The following is a 25812-nucleotide window of genomic DNA, read 5'->3' on the forward strand; positions in this document are numbered from 1 at the left end:
AGATAACAAAATTTTCATATTAGCTACTGTACTGGACATACTGGGTGTTAGATTGGCACCATTTTCATTTAGGTCAAAGTGGAAATCATTCAAGTTTTCTGGTAAAAAGCCCATGGCACAATGATCATTCATTCATGAGCAGTCATGACAAGAATTTTAAGACATCTGGAATCAGGTCACAATTATTTCTGGTCTATTTATTGAGCATTTTTTCCTCTCTCCTTTTATGGTTGTTGTTGTTGTTGTTGTTCTAGGGTTTAACACCATTTTTCAGCACAAGATATGCTATACATGGCAGCCAGTATAACTGGTGGAGGAAGAACCCTGGAAAACCCAGGGAAGAATTACCAACCCACGAGAAGCTACTGTTAGGCTTTCCCAAGTACCCACGCTAGGCGAGCCTTGGACTCGAACCCATGCAGACAGAGGTGAGATGGCAGTGATCTGGAACGGTGAGTGCTTTAAACCATTCAGCTCCTTTTATGGTGATACAAGAGTTTGAGTCAGGCATTTTTAGTATTGATTAATTGTTTATTCTTCAGAATTTGAGCATTATGGTGTGGTTGTCTGTGTGTACTTTGGTGATAGTGCACACTTAGTAATGAAGCACTGATGACAATCCAATAGTGAGCCAATGCATGGATAAGCTAGGACAAGAACTTCAATGTGGGTTCATCTTTGAAGGTACATTAGAAACAGATATGATTTATTATCATTTGGACATAATGGAAAGGTAAATACTGTGAAACAAATGTAGAGAATACATACTAAAATTAACTGTGACTGTGACCTTATTACTGTCAGTAGTATATCCTTAAAAGTTTAAATTGGTATTAAAAATTAATTATTAATGATAGACACAAAATTATGTTCTGAATATTGACTTTAACAATAGAACAAAAAAGTTAAAATTAAAAACATATTTATTGAATAAAAAAATTATTTATCCCCCCCCCCACCCAAAAAATGTACATATATTTTATTTGTTGGGAATTATATTATTTATCATCAACATATATGTATTCCCCCCCAGAGATATATATATATATATATATATATATATATATATATATATATGGATGTATTCCTACACCATATCCAAGCTGCAATGATGTATATTTGTCAAATTCAGGCAGAGGAAATAACACTGACTGTTGGAATGAGGTCTTTATTCAAACCACTTAAGACATATTTCTAGTTGATATTGTGCCTTTAGGTTCTTTATACCATTTATTAGGGTCCAAGCAGTTAATTAACCCATTTATGATGGAGTGAATACATTAGTAACACATATCTGCTTGTATAGCTTTCAGTAATTGTATATCAACATAGTTATAAGGTACTTAATGAGAAAACAGAGATGAAAACTCAACAGTAGAACCTATTCACGTTGTCCAATAAATCATTTTAAACTGTCAGAGAATGAAAAATATCAAAAGAAATATAGGTAAAAGGGATAAAATATACTTTCTCCAGGTATATGTATAATTGGAAATGAGCAAACAGCAAAATGAAAAAAGCTGAAGAAAAAATGTATTCCATTATTGCTCAGTTTGGTTAAGGCAATGACTGACCAGGTAGCATTTAGGCCTAAACTGCCATTATGGGAATTCTAATGATCCATTTCACAATAATTGTTAACTGACACTCTAAAGATTACACCAGAAATATTCAAGCCAATTATCTGTATTTAAATTCTTTTCAACTGATTTTAAGGTTACATATCCCACATGAGCAAATATCCATATATTTTAGCATGTTTGGGATCAGAAGTTCACATTCAGTACATCATGTAGGATCTCACTGGACTTCGAGTTTATCTGTACAGTAAGGCACATATCCCAAAATACGATTTTCATCATAAATATGCTTATGTATGATAACAAATTTTAATTTAGTAATTCGACAGAGTGAGGTATTATAGCATCAACTGATATTACATTCCAATGAAACATTCAACATAAGAACTGTTGTTGTTGTTGTAGTAGGGTTTAATGCCATTTTTCAGCACACGATAGGCCATACATGGCACCCAGTATTAATGATGGAGGAAGAACCTGGAAAACCCCCAGAAAGAACCACCGACCCACGAGAAGCTACTGACAAGCTTTCTCAAATACCCACATAGGCTGAATCCAAGACTTGAACCCATACAGACAGAGGTGAGATGGCAGTGATCCGTAACGGAGAGCACTTCAGACCACTTGACCACTCGGGGCCCCCCATAATAACTGTTAACCGACACTTAAAAATACACTAAAAATGTTCAAACAAATCATCTGACTTATGTTTGCACATTTGATCTTAAAAAGTACATGGTAAATGCCCCAAATATGCAACTGTCCATCCTGTTTACAAGTTTTGGGGATATGAATTTCACATCTGGCTGATGAGATAGGATCTAGTTATATCTACAGTTGATCTGTGAGGCACACAATTAGTTGTATTCACTCATAATATCCAAAATTGTTATTTCCAGCATGAACAAGATTACTTATAATATCTTTTAATTTAATACATGTCAATTAACTTCCCTGCATACTGGTATGTGCTAATTCTTGCAACGATGATTAAACCTCACCATCCCCATATTGCCTTAAACTTTATGATACCTAGAGTACCCAATTAGTTATTCAGCCTGTAAATGGTTAAATATACTTCTCGAAACCTCATAATTTTGGGATGAGTTATCACTTTAATACATGACATTTCTTCACATTTCTTAGTGTCACTATGACAAGTTAAATGTATTTTTTCCAGTGCTTGCACCTTTAATGTCATTCTGAAATCTCCTTATCTGGCCCATTTTAACTTCATTAACCTGCATCTTACAGTTCTCAAAGATTAAGTGAAACATGTCATATCTTTTCAGGTCTAGCCTTGTATCTAGAACAATGTGAAAGAGCTGGATTAGTTTTGAAAGCTCTTCAGTATTCAAGAGGTGATAGCAAGGTTTCATAAGGACATATGCAATGTACCTGCCATAAGTGACCAAGATTAGTGCATATTACCACACTGATATAAAGCAACTTAAAGACATGGCTTAGGTCTTCATGAGAGAGATCAGCACCAATGTTCTTTAATTCATTCAGCCCTGGAGGTTTTTGTCATTTTCACCTGAAATGTGAGTAGGAAACACATTTTGGGGGCTATTTCTGAATGCATCCTAATACATTCACTTCCAACAGACTTTCCATTAGCCTAATGCCTAGTTGTATTAGAAACATTGTTTTCCACTGGTTATTTTCCTCGCACATGAGGAGAAAGGTAAAAGTTGGAGTTCTTTTTGTTTTTGTTTCTTGGCTTAATGGACCCATCATTTTCGTATCAAGACCACTCTTTATTCCATATACCCACCATATCCTACTTTTTGCAAAGGTTCACCTGTCTTTGTGCAGTTCAGACCGGTCTGCCTTAGATCTGAGGCCAAAAGGTCTAAAATCCAGACACAAAATCGGATTCTGACCACGGGCAAATTTTGGGTGGGAAAAAAAAGGGGGTAAAAAAAATTAGGTTTCTCCCTCAGTATTTTGTAGTGCAACTAGAACGTCCAGATTATTTGGTATATTGTAGAGCTATATGTCTGCTCTTTTGTAATACCATCCACTTTGGTGTATGTTAAATGACCCTGATGCTGCAGAGCTCGGAAGTAGGGTACAGCCTCATCACGCCTACAGGCGCGACTGGGGCTGAATGAGTTATGGCACAGTCTCCCTAGAAATGTTTTTACCAACTGTTGCTTTTTATGGTTATCGACATTGGAATGCAATGTATTTTTCCTATAAAACATGGTACTAGCCCCATCAAAATTTTAATTTGAGTGCACTATTACTGGCTGAGTACCTGACGAAATTAAAGTGGAACATAGCACTTGTTATTGTTCTTTTACTGTGTACACCTATATGCATTTAACCAGGCAAATTGCAATTGGCTGCAAAAATCACTGTGAGCTATCTTGCTTTATTTTTAGAATGGCTGCTGTAGTGGCCATATTGGACTTCAGGTTGGTACCAGCTTTATTCAGGGCAACTAGATATCACCATACATTCAGGAGGAGTAGCTTTCACAAGATTTTCAAGATGGCCACTGTCATGGCCATATTGGATGTCAGAGCAGCACAATTTTCATTTAAGACCAACAAAACAATGGCAAGAAAATGGGTGTAAAGTTTAATGGCAACCCTCCAAGTAGTTTATTAGGAGTAGAAATAACAAACTTGTGATAAAGGATGGATGCACATCAGACGAAAGACCATCCATACAAGCTCTTCTGGTCTGTGACCAGTAGAGCTATAAAAAGAAATTTGGTAATAGACAGCTGGACAACATAATATCATAAAAACTAATTATTACTTACTGCATCATCTGGAAGTAGCTTAATTTTCTCCCAATCAATGGAGGGCCCTGTTTCTTGCAGATAGCGGTCAAACAGTTCTTTAAAGTCATCAAACTCTTTTCTTACATTCTGAAACATAGATGTATATGACTCCAAACTTTAAATACATACATATATCTATTTCTTACTTTATATCAAGCAACAATGTCTATATTCAAACATTCATAAGAAATAATCCATTTATTATGCTGAAAATACAAAACAAGTCACAACTGTACATTCTAACAATTAAGAAAATTATAACGATATAATGCACCTCTTGCTTTTACTAAAACGTCCTTCTCCTTCATCCTGGCCCCCACTGAAGGTAGTATTCTAGGGATAACACTATGTTATAATAAGGAAATACTGTATGCATCATATACTTTATTATAAGGTGATCTCACCATAATGAAGCATACTCAATGACTCCCGTTGACAGCTTGAAAATGAAGGAGTACTGTATGTGTCATATGCATCATTAAACAGTGATCTCACTCTAAGGCAGGATATTCTATAATTCCAACTGATAGTTATAATGAGGGAGTGCTGTATGTCTCATGTACTTCATTACAAGTTAGTCTCAGTATAAGGCTGTATATTCAATGACTCCCAATGACAGCATTATAACATGGGAGTACTGTATGGATCATCCACTACATTAAATGGTGATGTCTCAATAAGACAGTATATTCTATGACTCCAACTGATAGTGTTATAATGAGGGAGAACTATATTATCATACACTTCATTATAATGTAATCTCACTATAAGGCAGCTTACTCAATGACCCAAATTGACATAATTAGATTGAGGGAGTACTGTATGTATCTTATACTTCATTATAAGGTTGTCTTACTTTAATGCAGTATCTCTATTAGCAGTGTGCTCACCCTTCACAGACTAAGCACATCAAAAAAAGCATGAACAATGATAATTCATTTATTCATGTAGTCTGCCTGTATAATGACAATGATGACAATTCATTTATACATGTAATCTATTAAGTTAGAAATGCTTGGACTATATTGTAGTTTGCATGTAATTGACAGATGATGCGTTCATTTGTAGATGTAAAACTACTGTAGTTTGCCTGTATTAAACTGCAAGATGATGATGATAAAGCATTTATACATGTATAACTATTGTAAATTGCTTCTAATTCACATATAATGATAATTCATGAACTTATTATAGGCAACAATGTTTGTGGTTTTACAAAAAAATCAACGTATTGTTATAGTTTAAATTCCTAGCTACACCTCTGACAGAAATGACAGAATTTTTCCCCAAGATAATTTATTTGGGCATTTAAATTTAAGGTTTACATTAAACACATGATCCATACAAATTTTACCTCCATCTAAAATGTGCATTCACAGTATATTAAAAATCAGCAAATTTCTTCAGAAATATTTATCAACATCCAACAACAGATAAAAATTGCAACACCCTTAGGGAAAACTAAAATTAGATTTTTTTATGAATCAAATAATTTGATTAACAAAATGATGGTGCTGCTTTGTGTTTTACATAGAGGAATCTTGAGATTTAGTGTATTGTACTGAAATTTATTAATACGATTTTTTCTTCCAATTTATGTAATATTTTTTTCATTAATTTTTGGGGTTTTTAATAATGGATTTCAACACATAATTGGTTATATCACACTGAGGAAATGAGAGGCAAGTCCTTTTCACAAGGACACTAGTTCACGCTGACACATTAAACTGTCAGTAACAAATTACTTTACACCAAAAACTACTTTATTTAATACCCTACAACACACTAATCTGTTTAATCTGATTGCTGTTGATGTCGTCTGTCAATGATGTAATTGTCTAACACAGATTAAAAAAACACTGAATGAAATGACTAATCAATCCTAACTCATGCAAGGTGTAAATCATTATTTCATCACTTTTGGAATGAGTGGTTTACTGAGCAATTTTTTTGACACAACATATATACTGTTTCAACTCTCACTAACCTCCACATTTTTCGTCCAATTTTCATACTGATACAAGTCTGTGTCAATCATAAAATATGTTTTAATTCAAAATGTATTCACACAGCATGAATGCCTCACCAAAGTATCTGGAACTGACTGAGGTGGCAGGGTCCAGTTTCATAAATTGGCCCCTGGCAAATTTCTTAACTTAAGGCTATGGTGTGACTTTTTCAGCTATTATTGTTTAGTACTTATAGATATGGATATATTTGTGAACTAGGTGTTTTGGGCTTGTGTTGTTCTTGAAATTGATGTCAGGCATGTACACCTTCCTTAGTTGCTCTGCAGTATGTTGATAGTGAAATACCAATAGTTGGCTAGGAAGAAGAGCTAGCCTCCCATAGCAGTAGACACGTGGGTTCAAGGCAAGCAGAGTATCTCAAGAACGGCTTGGATGACAACTATCCTGAATTACATCAAACTATTTAGAAGACAATGTTTTTCAAAATTTTCATGCAGGGAAAGGGCTTGCGCTTGCACTGTGAGCACCACATGCTGTCAAAAATGGCATTTGGATGTGAAAAATGCATGTATAAAATAGGGGTTGGGGTGCATAAACCTCTTCTGCTATGAACTGCCATTGACTTCTTTGGTCAAGTGAATACTATTCTTATGCTTTGTTTTAATATAGGTATCTAAAAATATGGACCGTTTTGACCTCACTTGTGTATTTGATTTTTTATGATTTTTTATACTAGGTCACTGATTGCGGCATTAAATTTGTACATAAAAACTGGACCCTGCCCCCTGAAATGCAAAACCTAACCAAGTTGGATGGGCAGACAGACAGACAGACAATAACACATTATGCTTTACCATGGGGCGTGAAAAGAAAAATGCCAAACTGTAATTCAATAGATTCACTAATGATTAAGGGCACTCAGTTTTATGGTGGATGAAGAGTGTTTGTGTTTCCTAATAGTCTATGTACAAACCAGTTCTGAATGGACTCATTTATGTTTTAGTCTAAATAATTGTGTCAATCACCCATGTTCACTTACAGTTCACTTATTTTCCAGATTTTGTTCAAACATACCTTTCCTGAAATGATGAATCAATTTGATCTTCAACAGTGATATGCTTATGGTCAAAGTAACTATATGACAGATAATATATCTTACAGACAACCTAAACTGAAAGAAAGAACATTTTCTGTATCGTAGAATAAAGGTGGCACTCACCAGATAATATGTACTTTTGAGAGAGTGACGTATGTAAGGTGAAGTAGTTCACATTTAAAACATGCACAGTGGAGAGAATGTTTGCATACCTCTATGCTACATTAATGTAATGTGGATGATATTTCTTTTGGATATTGTACTTTTGGAAATTTTACATGATTTAAGCACACTGCTAACTAAAATGACTGCTCCCTTGTGTTAAAAAATCAGTCTTAATTAGTCTAAAGTACACTATACATAGCAGCTATTAAAATAGGGAAAATGAATTTTGCCAGACTAGACAATACCAGCTTCTGAAAGTGCAATGAACGAATTACCAAATATATAAAATGTAAAAAAAGTTATCGGCTCTTTTTTATACAATTTACCTCTGAAGTTCAGGAAGTGAAAATGACCAAGTAGAGCTAGCACTTTTTTGAAAGGTGCACATTTGAAGTAAGGCCAAGCTGTATACTCTATAACCCATAGTACACCCATCAATCATACACCAAAATAAAGGGAATTAAAGGTTCTTTGCATTATACCTAAGATATACAAGGTCTTTTTTAAATAGCCAGTATAACCAGTGAGGAAAGCCGGGGACATTCTTTTTCTTTAAAATCCTAACCCTATGCAAAATGCGAAACTGTATAGCGCCACCAAAATACCAAAGCATAAAATTTCATGTAAAAAATGTATGTTATGATTTTAGACTAAAACACAATAAATATTTGTGGGCATACATTTTCATAGTTTTGTGAAAAATGACATTTTTGCCAGTACTTAAATTTATGGACTGGGTAACAGATCGCATATTTTCCAAAGAATGACTGCATCTTGAAACTTGTGGCTTGTAGCAACCACAAAAAACATGGTACTTAATATAATACTCATATGTGCATATACTCAGGGTTTTGTTTCATAGAGATGTATGGAATAAAAAATCACAGACTGTCTAAAGTAAATATAGTTATATATTATAAACTTGAAAACACAGGTGTTACCATTATTGATATTTAATTTTTTGGGGATGCATTGTGAAAGTAGTGTAATGTATATTTAATTTGTATTATTTGTTGGCTTTTGTTATTGATTTTATGTTATGTACATCTCTATTTTCTACTCAACTTCAAAAATCCATGTCATGCTGCACCTGTCCAGTAAAATTTAATTTGTAAACAATATAATACAGAGCTAATAATTCTCTATCAGTGTGGATTAAATATTCAGACCATTATTAATGGTAAATATGTTTACCTGAATCTGAGTGTATGACCCACATATAAGCCAACCCACAGCTCTGAGACATCTCAAGATACATGAGGTAAGTTCTAAATGGATTTATTTAGGAAAACTAATATTTAAAAAAATTACATGTATACTTATCTTAAGGTTGGCATGCATGATTATTAAAAAGAAATAGCATAAACTTGTTTGAAAAGTAATTTATTTAATTTTCTGTTTTCTTATAAAGTTTTGGAAATAATGCTTCAAAAATTATGCTAATACAATAAAAGCTGAGTTGTAGTCTGCTTTGATGTAAGCGACCTTACACCATACCTGTCAACTTTCACGCTGGGAGGAAAAACAACTCCCAATTTTTGGGGTTGTGCCACGCCTACCTCCCGATTTCATAATACATGTATACCAATGTTAAACTGATATAGTTAACGGTCAAAATTCCCCCTTATCACAAGCCAGTTTCAGGGTTTTAATGATTAACTGGCCTGTACTGCTGTCGCAGAATGAAAGACAAATTCGCCAACTATCAACATAGGAGACACAGAAACATCAAGCTTTCCATTGTGTGGAAAGTTATGTTTGTTCAGCTAAAACACAAAACTAAAATTGATGTTGATCTTAGTTGATCTCTATGAGAATTATAGCCTTTATTATTACCACTCTTTGTGGACATGTAAATTATGATGATTATGTGCCTTGTACAAATAAACTTGCGTACCTTTTCAAAAATATTACCTCAATTTTTGGGATCGCTTGTATCATTGAAAATTAACAACTCGTGAGCGTGTGATTCAATGTAAATGAAATGGCTATTAAGGACTAGCTGAAATGTTATCTGGAAGAATTCAATTTGGTTGAAACAATGAATAAAGCAAAATCTGCATCTATATCTGGGAATAAGTAAGGATTTAAATGATGCTATGCATGCTTTGCACTGTGCAAGTACTGTACATTATATTTCAGCATGGTCTCCCTGGTAAATTCAACCAGCTCGCGAATTATGAAGTCTGTATTTAACTTTATTTAACTTTGTGTTGGAGAAATCAGAAAATATGCACATGCAAAATAATAATAAAATCAAATATAGTACTTTATAACAGTTTAATAATTGTCGGGTCACTGAAAGTTCCTTTTTTTTTTTACATGCCTATGTCTTAGGACATGGAAAAAAATTATTGTTTCGTGTCCCACTATTTACAGCCATTATTGTAGTCAACAAAAAGACCTAAAATCTGTCAAGTTTACACACTGGCCCGTGGATAAGCCGACACCCCCCCTTCTTCCAGGCCATTATTTATTCCTTAATTCAGCTTACATGCGAGTATACGCGGTAATCTGGACAACAACTTTGAATGTTTTATTTAAAAAAAGATTAACCTACATCCTGGCTCAATTATTGTCTTAGGTTGTTACATAATGTTGTTTACTTGAAAAATTACTCATTCTTCATTAACATCTTAAGTAGAATCAGTCTTGTTGTGTTCAGGTTTTGATTTGGGTGGATTAAATTATTCAAATTATTATGAAATTACAGAGTGCTCAATAATATTCTTGGACTAAAACTTTTATTTGGAATTAAAGTGAATAAAGAAAAGAATATTCTACATTTTATCATTGTAATACATCACAAGACTGTTTGCACATCATCACACTCCAGGCCAATGGCATATTTGCATTTCTGAGACTACAGGCGCATCAACCAATTCAATATTGGAATTTACTTGGAATACCAGAGGAATTCAATTCAAACTTCATACATTTGGACTTGTGATGGAACTTTTATGACTGTAATTTAATTCACAATACTGTAAGTTCTTTTAAAATTTTAACTTTATATTATAAGGAAATAAATTATCTGAGTTTGTATATAATGACACAGATCATCACATAATTATGGCCATTATTTATGTGCTTCATGGATGATGACTCAAAATATCTACAAAACTTTACTTTTCATCCTTTACAGAGCCTTTTGTTTAAAAACACGTGACATTATTTTATATTTGGTAAACTTAGGGGTTTATGTCCAAAAATGAATAAATTAAATGAGACTATAACTGAAGAGGGCAGTATATATCCGTAGGAATAAATTTATTTTAATAAAGTTCTTACTGCTGCAAGTCTTTTTCAAGTTTGCATCAACATATACATGGCCTGCTGGCAAATCAATTTAAAATGGTCTAAACATTATGGCAATCTTTTTTTACTCCTAGCAAGCAAAAAATTACACCACAATTAGGTCCTTTGTTTTTATAAATCAAATGTAGGACTGTATGAATTTTTAAGTTAATATTTTACCATCTGATTTATATATACACTGAATATCCCATTACTGCTTCCTCATTAACTATTAAAGACCTGAAAATTATATTGATTTCCACCTACAGATTTACCTGAGGAAGGTCAATTATATGTACAATGTAATGTACGATAGAAAGAACATCTGCAGCATTCACTGATTACTTTGCAACAAAATATGATTATCAACTTCATGCTTCATAAATTAACTTCAATTACATGTACCCAATCATGGAAATAAAACTTCAAATGGTAGTTATATAAAACAACTTCAATATATCTTTCAGAACCCACGTCATTCATATTCAATGAAAACATTTCTAGTTCCATCAAAACGTAAGTAAAGATCCTACTTGACTTTGAACAAAGTAGTGCATGGTTCCTTTTTTGATAGCAATAAAGCACAATTTAATTTTCCTGCATTTAAAGAACAGTATACCTACACATATTCCAAATATCTGTTCAAAAACTGATTTTTGCCATCATTGTTTACTAAGAAATGTCTGATCCCAGAAAATTTTACATAATATACAAATCTTAAGTTACGTGTTTAGGCTCAAATAAACAGTAACACAAGAAAGTGAAAACAACAAGCTTTGAAAAATGCAATAACTTATTTCCCTGGAAAATTCTATAAAAATGAAAAAATATGAACTTAAGGTTTTAAGAATCAAATCCAAAAATAATCAAAGAATAATCCATGAATAAATTTGTGGAAGTCCTAATAACAAAATGTTCTAATGATCTGAAGTTCGAGTCCCAAAAAAGAATCCAAGATGGAAGACAATGATGTATGTTGTAATCTGTAGTGTTGAAGTCTACAGTTCCTTGTAGAAACAAGAAATATCACTCAGGTTTTGGAAATCAGAATAAATTTTTATAAAAGCTGTCCTTGTTCAACAATTTCATATCAGCATATGTATTTTCTAGGAAAAAAATAGAAATAATCCTTTTGAATCCAAGTAATTTGAAATAACTCCAAACAGCACAACATACAACTTCCAGAACCCTGTCAAAATTATTTACTTGTTAAAATACACATACACCCAGTGTAGCCCTGAAGAAAACCAATCATATTACTGTAAGAAATAAAAAAAATTAAAAAATGTTTACATCTTAAACACGTAGTCATATTATGACCTCAACAACAACCAATCATTTTAAAATAAAAATAGAATTTATTTATGTGGTTGCTACTAATTTTGAATCAAGGTTAGGATCTAGGTCAACACCAGGTGTTTATGAAATGAACAGTCAAGGTCAAACTATTTCTGCAAAAAGTATCATCTCCAGTGAATACATTTAAATTACAATAGCATGTAATGAAAAAAAAATAACAAAAAATTTAAAACTGACAAACAATTAAATTGAAATAAATATATATTACAATATATATAATTAAATCAAATATACATAACACTTTCCCCATAAAGAAAAGAAAGATTTATATATAAAGCTTTCTTTTTACCACATACTAATTATACATGAAGTTAAAAAGAACTCATATAAATTACACACAGTGTACATGAAATAAGACAATGTTATACATGGGGAAAGTGCATCTGCTATTAAATTATCTTTTCCCTTGACTTGCCTGATGTCAAGATTATATTCCTGTAACAACAAACTCCACCTTAGTAGTATTTGATTTTTATTTTTCATCTTGCCAATGAAAGTAAGGGGGTTGTGGTCACTAAACACAATAATCAAAGATGGAGCTGAACAAAATGTTGTAATGCCAATATCAAAGCCAAACATTCCTTTGTGATTGTTGAATAATTTCTTTGGTGCTTATTTAATTTCTTAGAAAAATAGCACACTGGATGATCAATACCATTTTCATCTTCTTGAATCAAAACTGCTCCAACCCCATCATCACTTGCATCAACAGACAATTTAAATGATTGGCTGAAATTTGGAGCTGTAAGAACTGGTGCACTTTTAAGTATGGCTTTCAACTTGCCAAATGCCTCCTGACATTTTTTCAAACCAAAGGAACTTGTTTTTCTTACTCATTAAATTTGTCAGGGATCCAGCATTTATAGAAAAAGTGGAACAAAATTTTCAATAGTATCCGGCCACTAGCACGACAGAACTAGCTTTTAGATAAATTAATTGTCAAACATGCATCAGTAAGCCTATCAAAGAATTTCCGAATTGTTGCTAAATGTTCTTTCCAGGTGTCGTTGTAGATGATGACATCATCGATGTAAGCATCACAATTGTCTAAACCAGGGGTAATCATATTCACGAGACGTGGAAATGTACTTGGCAACCCTTTCATCCCAAACGGCATTACTTTATATTGGTAAACTCCATCTGGAGTCACGAATGCCAAAATTTCCTTTGCTCTTTTGGAATATGCCAAAATCCTTTCAGAAGGTCAAATTTGGTGACATACTTGGCATTCCTGATCTTATCCATACAGTCATCGATTCTTGGTAATGGGAATGAATCTGGTTTTGTCACACTATTCACCTTCCTATAATCAGTACACATTTGTAAAGTTTGATCTGGCTTTGGAACAAGTATGCATGGTGAACTTGAGTCACTTTTACTGGGCTCTATAAAATCATTCTCCAGCAAATATTGAATTTCTTTTTTTAAGTATTCCTGTTTGAGAGGGTTCATCCTGTATGGGTGTTGTTTAACAGGTTTAGAATTTACAATTTCAACATCATGGAAAATTATGTTTGTTCTTGAAGAGACATCTGGAAATAAGTGCTCATATTTAAATAAAAGTTCATTTCTTTCTTGCTCTTGCAAATGTGAAAGTTTCTGGTCCAGATCTTTCTTAATTTCTGAATTCCAAAGATTTGTCATTCCAATATCAGTAAAATCTGATGATATTCCTTCACATAAATCTTCACTGAGTGGGACAGGTACAACTAAATTAAATGCATGTTTAACCTGGCTATCTCTTTCAATATACTGGTACTCCTATAATTTACGTAGATCCCAGAAGCACTAATATTATAATTTAACTCATTCATTTTCTTATTTTTGTAAGGGCTGTAATATCTAATCTGAAGAAAAATCTGAAGAATGAGCAAGAGAGATAAAACCCAATTATTACCAAACTCCAAAGTTCTCTCCATTTTAGCTCTGTCAAACCATGATTTCACATTTCACTTTTGACTATATTGCTGAATGCCAAATTCAAGCATAATAGGCTGGAAAGTTACAGACCCAGAGTTCTCGGAAATGCTTAATTACATGTATTTGGATGCAATTTTTTTTATGTTTACACAGAAATTCACCCACGCAGGAGTCCTCCATACGCAGTTTTTTGTTGCAAACAAGAAAGTTTTGTGGCACAATAAATATGTTCCAATCACTATGAAAAATGAAACAATAATTTTATTTAAGTTTGTTGCTGACTTCCTTTGATCAAAGGTCGTTGGCTTGCTTTGATGAAGGTGCATGTTTTATTGAAGTCATCGGTAAAGGCTCTCTTTGAAGGGCCAAAAATATATCCATTTGTTATTGCTGCGGCAACACCAAATAATTGTAGAACATTGAAAAAGATTTTTTTTCTTTGCTCGGTATATATCGATGCTTCAAAGTTCATCAGTTGTCTTTGAAGTTGCTGGAAAACTTTTTTACTGTTACATTTTTTTTTTAAATTGCTGTCCTATGGTCAACAGTAATTTCTTGTTCTTGCGTTCAGAGGTGGTTGACTGTAGCTAGTCAGCTGCATGGCTATTTTGGTCATATTACAGCATACAGTACCAAGGTGAGACACCAGTGTAAGCAGATTATAATAAAACAATGCGCTCTTGGGGTGGTTTGTCAATATGAAACAAGGATTTGTTTATTACATTGAAATAAATATATATTAAATCAGATATAATTAAATCAAATATACATAACACAAATAGTATATGTGAACTGTACTTAATAACAATTACTTAGAAAAATCATCCCTCTTAACCTCTAAATTCTACTGCCAAAATTATACTGGAGAAATTATTTATTCAGTTTATTTTCTATGTAGGGTGGAAAATTGACAATGCTCAAAAAAGACAAAAGAATTCAGGCACACTCAATGATTCTATTCAAGTATCAAAAAAGAAGTCTGCTTGTACTAATCTGCTGTACAACTCACACGAGTCATGTATGCACATTTACTCATTTAAAATTAAATAAAAAAATTTTTGTTAAAATTTAACACTAATTTTCTTTAACCAATGTCTATTCAATCCTGATTATTGAATGTTTTGCACCTTAACTGTCACCAAGAAACTTCCAGATTGATATTATCTGTCGCTATGACTTTTACAATGGTGGTCATGTACTATACTTGGATCAAAAAAAGAGCGCATCGAGTGGAATCATCACAATTGAGGGTAGAATGAACCTGTTTATCAATATGCTTAGCTTTCATTGCGACATCACTGCATGCGACATTCAATCCAGATTGTACTGGATCACACCTTTAGGTTCATTTTGTCCAAAAATGTCTATGTACTTTAACATTGAGTTTGCCATTTGCACCTACTGGGATGTCTAGATAATGACCTTCTAAAGGAATATGGATGTATGGGAATCCAAATGAAGTGAATACTTGCCACTTAAAGGTATGTAAAATCAAATTTTACAAAATGAGACCCATTACTGAAATAGTCAGTGTTGAATGCCTACATGACCCATGTGACTTGTACTATAAAGGTGAACACTGACCAGTAATACAAGTACAGTGTGAACCCACCATTGCACGCTCCATTATAACACGAATTTGGATATAATATGGTCATTGTGTGGCTCCCAAAATTTCATATACATGTATTTTTCTTGTACATGAAAAAAAATTGTAAAAATTTTATTATCATTTTGGGGAAGAGATCACATACGAATAATATATGATGATCGTGACATGGCTCCTGAAACTGTATATGCATTTTTCTCGTACACGAAAAAATATTTTCTTCTTAACTCATTCAGCCCAGCACTGTTATCAGTATCACTGCTGCTATGCCCACCAGCACTAAGTTGTGTCTAGCTGCTTGTGCCCCAGAGAGTTTTACCTGCTTCAAAAATATTTTAAACATCATGCACATGAATTCACTCTTACATTAATTTCTCTTCTTATATTCAATAAAAATCCATGAAATTTTCACCAATTATTCCAAATATATTTTTTCTACATAGTGATGTATATTTTTTCCTATTTGTCCAAGTCTTTCATAACTTATTTATACACTATTTACAAAATTATGTGCAACCTTTTTAGAAATATGTTGTGAGCCCTATCAGCATCCTTTCCTTCTGACGATTCAATCTCAGAAACTTCTATGTCTAAATCTAAATCTCGCAAAATATCCAACTGCTAAACATATCTTTCCTCTGCTTGCTCAATATTTTCAAGATCAAACCTGAGAAACTCATTTTCACTCTCATCATCATCAAAAATCACTCTTACATCCACCATCATTTACGATTTTTAATGAACAAAACACGTGTAGTGAAACTGCTCTCAATTAGTAACCCTTGGCTTCTGAACAATTCAAACGCACAAATGAAAGTAAAATCATTTCTAATTGGTTTAATATTGGTCTCATTGTTGGAAAAAACCTATTTGTAACAAATCAGAGACATATCTAACACAATTCACCACGACTGGAGACAGGATTGGCCACTGAATGCAGTAAACAAACTATGACTACAGGTAGAATCGGCCATTGAATGCAGAAACCGGATCATGCGTACAGACATGATTGGGGCCAAATGAGTTAAAAGGATGAAAAATAACGTGAAAAGTCTATTCTGGAATCACGTAGGGCTTCACCAATGTTGCAAACTTGGATTTTTTTTCCTTATTGGCAGCAAAATATACCATCTGCCAATTTTGTTTTCATTGGCAACATTGTTGGCTGTTTAAACTTGTATATACAACCATTGATTTGGAGTGGAGAAATTCAGAGGCCCCATGAAAGAAAGCTGTAAACTCGATATAAAATGTATTGAAATTTATCTATTGTTACATAAACAAATTCTTTGTCCATATTGACAAACCATCTAAACCGTGCATTGTTATACCATATTATGCTTATCTTGACATCTAGTATTGAGTACTGTATGTTGTGAGATTTCCACTTTTATTTGTTGTTCACATTTCTGATAATGGAGATCAACCGGATGGGGCATTATCTCGTAATCTATCTTTCTTCGTATTATCGGCCACTTGCTAGTAATTAATATACACTGTATTTACAAAGACTGACATTTGTATGTGGATGGTAAGTAAAATTCCTCATCTTTTCACTCAGAATTAAATCCTTCAGAACACTCACATTTTCTGTAATAATCCCTGTCATTTGACAAAAGCACCTGCATCTCAATCGTCTGTTAACCCTTTGATAAATTTCTAATGCATGCATCACTCCACTACCATTAAAAAAAACATCTTACCTGTTGGTCTATTCAATAGCCAGGGAGGAACAGTAACTAGAACAGACCAAATGATGGCCAATTCCTTTTAAAAAATGTACCCAGATAATACAGTTTGCTGAAATTTCAAAGGAAACAGATTACCTTTGAAGCACCAATTATTATGAAAACATATTAAGCAAATGGAAACAAAATCCATCTAAATCATGCAATTCAATTATTTGATGTTGCCACCACAATAAGAAATGGGCATTTGGTTGGTTCTCCAAAGCTGCTCTTTAGCGGTGACTTCAATAATGCATGCACCCTTCATCAACGAAAACTATGATCTTCAACAAAGACAAAGAACCTTTCTTCAAAGGAAGTCAGTACCAGACTTAAATAAAAGCAATGGAATTGGATGGATTTTTGCGTTTTCCAATGTGACTGGAACACATTAACTGTGCTGTAAAATTTTCCTTTTTGCAGGGACAAAAGTTTTTGCTTACAAACGCTACCAACATTGGCTTAAAATGCAAACCAACTTTTACCAACTTGGGACATACTGAAAAGTAAATCATGTGCTTTGTCATTTGTTACGTGACTGTGCTATGTTTTCCCACTGAATTCAGACCTATATGACCTGTGACAAAATTAATGAATATTTTAAACTGTATGTGTGTGCATACATTCGATGTATGTGACGAGATTCGCAGGTGAGTACATGGTGTTGATACTCTATTCATGCTAAACATTAGACATGTATATATAAACAGTATATATGTACATGTACCAATCTGTGGTTCTCTAAATAAAGTCAAATATTATATATGCATTCTCTGTTTTCACTACAGGTATATATCTCATTTAATATGCATCGATTTAAGATGGTAACTGTGCTGATGAACCACATATTTTACTGCCTGCATTTATTAACTACCCCCCCCCCCCATCTGCAAATTTTTGGGGGTACATGCATCATTTTCTTCAGCTAACTGACCTGGTTGCTTATAACACAGTTCCATCCGTAACTCGCAACTACAGTGTTATAGTGGGGTCACACTGTATTAATTTCTGGTTAAAATAATAAAATTGCAGTAGTTGTAAAACTTTGACCAAAATAAATTTATTCCAACAGACATAAACTGCCATCAATGGTTACAACAAACGGAAACTGAATGCATTCTTTATGAAACATTAACCACTTCATTTTTTTCAAAAATTAATAAATCAATGTCACAGGTGCTATGGATTTTAAAATGCCAAGTAACAGATTGGAGAAATATTCACATATTTCTGGCCATCAAACATGACACTCATACACCATGGGCATATTCAATAATTATTTATCTGTTAATATGTACTCACACCAAACCATGTGTTTTAAAAAATATTTCTCATCCAAACAGCTTCTGATTTAAAAATGTTACAGTCTTTAAAAATCTGCCTCGTTATCTTGAGGGACAAAGGAGAAGCATCCAAGAACAAAACAGCATTATCATCCCCTAATTTTAACTCCTTTTCATTATACAAAATGTACATATTTGACTTCATTTTTAGATCAACAGCAAGGAGTTATTCTTATTTTTTTATAAGTATGGTGCAAAAAAGTCACCCTGGTGACAACCTTTAACAGATTTAAAAATGGAAATAAAAATAAACATCCATGATTAATGCAACAACTTTTGATGCACTGCAAACTACCCAAACAGATACAAAGTATTTTCAAAAATTAAAAGATTTTTGGGCATTTTCCCAAAAGTAACACTGAACAGTGACAAAAGCTTCAAAGTCTATCTATAGTCTAATTAAGACAAGGCATGTAGACCAGTGAAGGATCTATGTAGCTTCAAGCAGTAATAAATAAACAAATACATGAATAAGTGGTAGTTGTTGTAGGGTTTAACACCATTTTTCAGCACATGATAGGCTATACAAGGCGGCCAGTATTAATGGTGGAAGAAGAACCCGGGAAATCCCTGGAAAGAACCACCGACCCTCGAGAAGCTACTGGCAAGCTTTCTCACATACCCATATTGTCCGAATCCGAGACTCAAACACATGCAGACAGAGGTGAGATGGCAGTGATCCGTAACGGAGAGCACTTTAAACCACTCGGCCACTCGGGGCCCCCATGAATAAAGCTTGAGAAATACATCATTCAAGTTATTCTTTTCATGTTCCAATCCAAATACAGACATGATGAAATTCAGTTTAAATGATGCACCAAAAACCCAGTAAATGATTTGTGACCTGTTACATGGACAATTTTTCAGTCATATTGCTACGATGTCCCACCCAGTCACATTATCCTGACACCAGGCCGACCAGTCCTAACACTAACCTCATAATGCTGAGTGCCTAGAGAGGCAGCTGTTAGTACCATTTTTGTAAGTCTTTGGTATGACTCTGCTGGGGTTCGAACCCACGACATTCCGTTTCCGAGGCGGATGTTCTAACCACTAGGCCACCAGAGCGGTCGCCTTGATCTTGCAGTTTTCTCTTTAATCCAAACTGCAGATAACCTTGCCTTTTGTACCACACATATGTACCACATCCATCCATCTACCTCTACATGCCCTAATGCTTATTACAAAAACATGTCCCCTGGGGCAATTATTACAACTGGCTATCATAGAGGTGATTAAAAGATAAGTCATTCAGAGATAAACAATCAAATACAAAGTTAGTATACATTCCACATATAACTTCCAAAATTGTTCAGTAACTGAAAGTAATGGAATAAAATGCTTAATATTTTCTACCTTACAAAAGGTGTTATTTAGTATTATCGCTCATTTTTGTTTCTTATTTTGTGTGTTTGTTGCAGAAACTGGTTTGTGGCTATATTTCTGTAAAGTCAAATTAAAGCAAATCAGTGTGGTATCTATTGCACAAAGTTTAGCCAACACAAAAGATCTGTACCATTCATTTGTACTGATTGCACACACTAACCACTTGGACCAAATTTCTTGTCTACCATTTGGCTTTGTATCTAATCTTTATAAATAAATGTATTATATTCTCTTACCCAAAACAGTGACATTTCGTAAAAACACTACATGAAACCTATTTTCACTATGATAAAAAATAATTTGCTTTTTTCACTTCGATGGTATATTTGAGATAAAAGCGAAATTCTGAGTTTACCTAGAAGCGCATGAAAAATATGTTGAGTAAGTACACCACCATTTACTCTCCATCATGCACATGATTTGAATTATCTACATTAACTAAATGCAAAATATCTTGAGACAAGTATTCATGAGCAGTACATGGTTCCTTTTTCTAGTGATAAAGCATATATAAGATATGCTGAAATCTATTGTACTTGATTTTCCCTAATTTAGATAACTGTCTACCTACTGGTATATATTTTCCAAATACTTGCTCAAAGACCAATTTTCAACATAACCATCTTTGTTTACTAACAGATGCCAAATCCAGGAACATTATAAATACCAAACAAAAGAGTGTAAGTGGACTGTATTTAATCCCAACCCCACCCTTTCTTAAATAAAACTATAAGATTGTCTCTTTCAACCCTTTAAGTTTTACCACCCCAAATATACTGGAAAAATTATTACCATTAATTCAATTTTCTTTCTATATTGCATGTAGGATTTGGCTGAGCTTAAAAAAGACAAATGAATTCAGGTCAATCTGATTAAATCAGATTTCCACTGTCGTGTGTGAAGATCTGACAGCGACCACTTCAGGGTCATGTTCTGTTGACCTATATTATAACAATATTTGCTAATTTTATCAGCCAATCAGATGTAGTCTTGTAAAGGTGTAAAAGGAAAAGGTGTGACAAAGCAGATTCTTATGCATCTATATACCAGTATTAGATTAAGTAGCAACCTCTCTGAACCTAATCTGTTCGAGTCTTGTTCAAATTGGAAAATTTAAAAGTGACCTCACATAAAATTTCTTGTGAAATTTCTTGTTCCCATCTTTCACCAATGTATGGCTTGTGTGAGAGGAAGGGGACTTCACCTACTGATAACCTCATTTTCAGTCGACAAGACGGAAATATTCCAGTCAATGCATTGTATTTGCATATGAAGCAGGCATGATCATGTCCATTCCAACAATAACGTTGGAAAATGGAGTGGCATTCCTTAAGGGCAGAAGAATGAGTTTGAATTTGATGTAGGCCGAAAACACTGAATTTCTGAGCCAAACTTAAGCGCTAAAGTTGTCAGGCTATGTAAATCAGAGCACAAGAGATATCTTTTGTTTCATTATGGTGAATATGGGGAAACAACTAGGGCCAAAATTACTGAAGACAATCTTCTCATTATTTGTGATCTTATTTACACTTTTGATATTTCTCTGTAAACTGGCAGTCAAAGTTACCTCCTGAGTGGAACCTGGGGCAGTAAGAACTAGCTTCTCCAGCTCCCTGTTCATAGCTTTCTGGCAGTCATGTCGGGTCCTCTCCTTAAAATCCTGATAACTTGGAGTCCGCCGGTGACCCTTCACAAAGGCCGTCTGAAAGAGAAGACAGAAAAGTTAGTATCTCATATATTTTATTGCATTTAATTCCCTAGGCAGCAACAGAAAGGTGTTCCACTATGCCATCCATGGAGGGATATCTCTGCCAGTACTTCCTATCAATTTAAATCATATGATAAATAACACTCAAAATGATTTTGTCTTTCTGTCGTGAAAAAAACTATCTGAAAAACAAAGATTCTTTGTGAAAAAGATATTAAAATTTTCTGCAAAAAAGTCAAAACCTCAAAACATTGTAAAAATCTGAATGCCAAGTCATTACCAAGCTCTCAGTTTCCTTTCCTTCTGTTTGTGATAATACTATTTAACCTATTACTTGGAATATCAGTAATCCTGCAATAATTTCTTGGGCCATTTGTCCAGATAATGAAAAAAATATGTTAGGATACATATAAGAATATTATAATGTTATATGTGAGGCAGAATAAGAATAATCTACTGTTTGGCAAGTTCAAAATAAAGCTGGAAAAGGACATATTTTGCTTCTTGCTTACAACTGTATACAGAATTTCAATCGAAAATGTGAAATTTTTGTGAGATGTCATGAAAATCTTAATTCCAGGCAATATATATATATATATATATATATATATATATATATATATATATATATATATATATATATATATATATATAAAATTGTCCACACGTGTTGTTCATCCTTTGAGTCCACAAGGACCACTCTAGTTATCAGTCATGTGAGGGTTGGAGGGGCAGGTGCTGTTCTGTGAGTGCGTAGGTGGCTGATGAGGCCAATCCTTTCACGGAATATTCAATTGCATAAGGGACAAAGGATGAATGGGACATCTACAGGAGGGTTGATGGCATGAGCTTTTTGCTGCTGTCCTGCTAGATTCACACAACTTGGAGCCTTTGTTCGAGGAGGAATGCCAAGTGATTTGATCGCTTGCTGTCTGCTCTGATGAATCAATGCAGATTTCAGTTTGTCTTTGAAGCATTTCTTCTGACCTCTGTGGGTTCGCTGTCCTTCTGTAGCTTGCCATTGAAGAGTCTCTTAAGCAGCCGGTGGACTGGCATGCATACAATATGTCCCGCCCAGCATAGGTGGGACTGCATCAGGAGGGTGTGGATGCTGGGTAGACCTGCTTGGGTGAGTACCTCAGTGTCTGGAACCTTGTCCTGCCACTTTAAGTTGAGGATTTTCATGAGACTTGTGGTGTGAAAGTGGTTCAGCTTCCTGGCGTAGCATTGGTACACCGGCCATGTTTTGCATGCATAAAGTAGAGTGGGAAGCACAACTGCCCTGTAGACCTTTAGTTTGGTCTGGATGCTGATGCCTCTTCTATTCCAGACATTAGCATATGGTCTGCCAAAAGTTGAGCTGGCTCTGGCAATGCAGAGGTTCACTTCGTCACCAATAGTGACGCTCTGTGACAGTGTGCTGCCAAAGAAGGTGAATCAGTTCTCTACGTTGGGTTTTTGCCCATTGACGGTGATGTTGGGCCTAACATAGGGCTTTCCAGGGGCCAGCTGATGCAGGACTTCAGTCTTCTTGATACTGATGGTGTGACTGAAGCTTGTACAGAAGCTGGAGAACTTATCAACGTTGCATTGCAGTTCGGCTTCCGAGACAGCATTGAGGACACAATCAGCAAATAAAAATTCCCTGACGGTGTCTGTCATAACCTTGGTTTTTGCTTGAAGCCTCCTAAGGTTGAACAGTTTTCCATCTGTATGGTATCTGAACTCGAACATATCCATCTCTGAAAGCATTAGTCAACAAGGTGGAGAACATTAGACTGAACTGTCTACGCCAGAACACAACCCTGCTTGATACCACTGGTTACTGTGAATGGCTCAGATGTCTCTCCATCATCCTGGACTCGTGCCTGCATGCCGTCCTGGAAATGCTGCACCATAGATATAAATTTTCTCGGGCATCCAATCTTGATCATTACCTTCCACAAGCCTTCTCTACTGACAGTAGATGGAGATGATGGCATTTTGCTCTTGACGGTTCTCTTGTAGTTGCCTTGCAACAAACACCATGTCGATGCTTTCACGTTTTTTTCGGAATCCACACTGGTTTTCTGGCATAAGTCTCTTGTGCATAGTGAGGCAGTTCTGTAGAATTCTGGCAAGTATCCTTCCTGCAATTGAAAGCAAGGATATACCCCGGTGGTTGTCGTAGTCCTGGTGGTTCCCTTTTTGCCTGTACAGGTGAATTATGGAAGTGTCTTTGAATTCCTGGGGGATCCTCTCTTGCTGCCACATCAGTAAGAACAGTTGGTGGAGCCTTCTATCAGCACTGTGCCCCATCTTGAAAACTTCAGCTGGGATCGAGTCTGAACTGGGGCTTTGCCACTGGAGAGCAGATGTATCACTTTCTGTGTCTTGAGCAAGGTTGGGCGGTCACCCAGTGCTTCACTGATGGGTAATTGGGAGAAACAACTGATGGCTTCATTACTGATGGATGAAGGGCGATTCTGGACGCTGTCAAAGTGTTCAGCTTATCATTGAAGAATCTTCTCTTTGTCAGTAATTAGTGTGTTCACATCTGTGCTGAGAAGGGGGCATGATCTAGAGGATGTAGGTCTATACACTTCTTTCAGGGCATTGCAGAACTTCTTCATTTCATGCCTGTCTGCATAGCATTGGATCTCATCAGCTTAGCCATGTGTCTCACATCTAACGGAGTTTCTGCTGTACAGTTCTGCGTATATTGTTGTATGCATCTTTCCTGGAGGCAGACTTGGGGTTGTTAAGGTAGGTTTGGTGAGGCAGAGTTTATCATCCAGCAAATGCTTGATCTCGTCACAGTTCTCATCAAACCAGTCTTGGTGCTTTCTGGTTGAGGGTCATAGGATTTCTGAAGCTGTGTTGTAGACCAGCTGTCTGAATGCTGCCCAGTCGGTCTCCACATTCTGAGTGTCCAGAGGTGTGGCTTTCAGACGTTCTTCCAGGCATCCACGAGAGACTGTTTGCTACTGGTATGTGTCAGCTTGATGTTTGCTACTGGTATGTGTCAGCTTGATGTTTAATTGTTTAGGAGCCTTCTTTCCCTGCTGGTATCTTTTGGACTGAATGCGGATGTTGAGCTTGGTGATGATGAGGCAGTGGTTTGTCCAGCAGTTGGCACTGCACAAGGACTTGGTCACACGCACATCCTGCCTGACCCTCTTCCTGACAATGGCATAGTTGATGAGATGCCAGTGCTTAGAGCGAGGGTGCATCCATGACATCTGGTTTCGTGTAGGTAGGTGGAAGACTGAATTGGTGATCAGCATTTCATGTTTGGCCCAAGTATATGTATGTATATATATGGGGTGTCCGGCGAGGGGCATCACCTCTGGTTGGGGAAGCAGTCATATTCCTTCAGGGGTAGCTCACCCACCTTTGGTCCCCACTTGGCACTTAGCTCTCTCCTGTGGCTCCAAGAAGCTGTGGCATGCACAGCAGCTACATCCTGGAAAACAGTCTCGACTGGCCAGCTAAACCAGGCCGAGGGTAGCCAATGGGTCAAAAACCCTCAGAGAGTTAGGCTTTGTCTACATAGCATGTGAAAACTGGATTCAGCAGCCTGAGTGGAGGAACTACCAGATGTTCAACGGGCAGACAAGCGATTCCCAGCAAAGCATCGTGGAACACTAAGATCTCATTGAGACATGTAGGACGTCCTGGTCATCCACTGCACTCAACTCCATCTCTGGCCATCTCGACTTTGTCATCCTGCTGGACACAGATGATTCTGGGCAAGAGAGCTAGGTCGATGAACTGTACAACTCTTCCTCACTTAACCCATTTTATTCTGTTTACCAATTTCAACTTCAGTACCTGATTCCTGATAAGCAGTTGTTGTTGTTGTTGTTGTTGTTG

General features: G+C 35.2%; 1 protein-coding gene across 4 annotated transcripts in view; it reads right to left on the reverse strand.

Moving 5' to 3' along the window:
• LOC149805342 (UTP--glucose-1-phosphate uridylyltransferase-like) overlaps positions 1–25812 on the reverse strand; it is a 94590-nt gene that overhangs the window by 31943 nt on the left and 36835 nt on the right. For all 4 annotated transcript variants that reach the window (XR_016418941.1, XM_089949364.1, XM_089949359.1 and 1 more), the window contains exons 2-3: positions 21817–21951; positions 4357–4464 (exon numbers count right to left, since the gene is read on the reverse strand). Coding sequence is in view for 3 of the 4 variants with exons in the window: in XM_089949364.1 (XP_089805490.1) it covers positions 4357–4464; positions 21817–21951 (243 nt within the window). In the remaining variant the exon portion in view is untranslated. The remainder of the gene's footprint in view (positions 1–4356; positions 4465–21816; positions 21952–25812) is intronic.

Source organism: Sinohyriopsis cumingii, chromosome 2 (genome assembly GCF_028554795.1).
Source record: "Sinohyriopsis cumingii isolate HCF-2022 chromosome 2, ASM2855479v2, whole genome shotgun sequence".
NCBI classification, from domain to species: Eukaryota; Metazoa; Mollusca; class Bivalvia; order Unionida; family Unionidae; genus Sinohyriopsis; species Sinohyriopsis cumingii.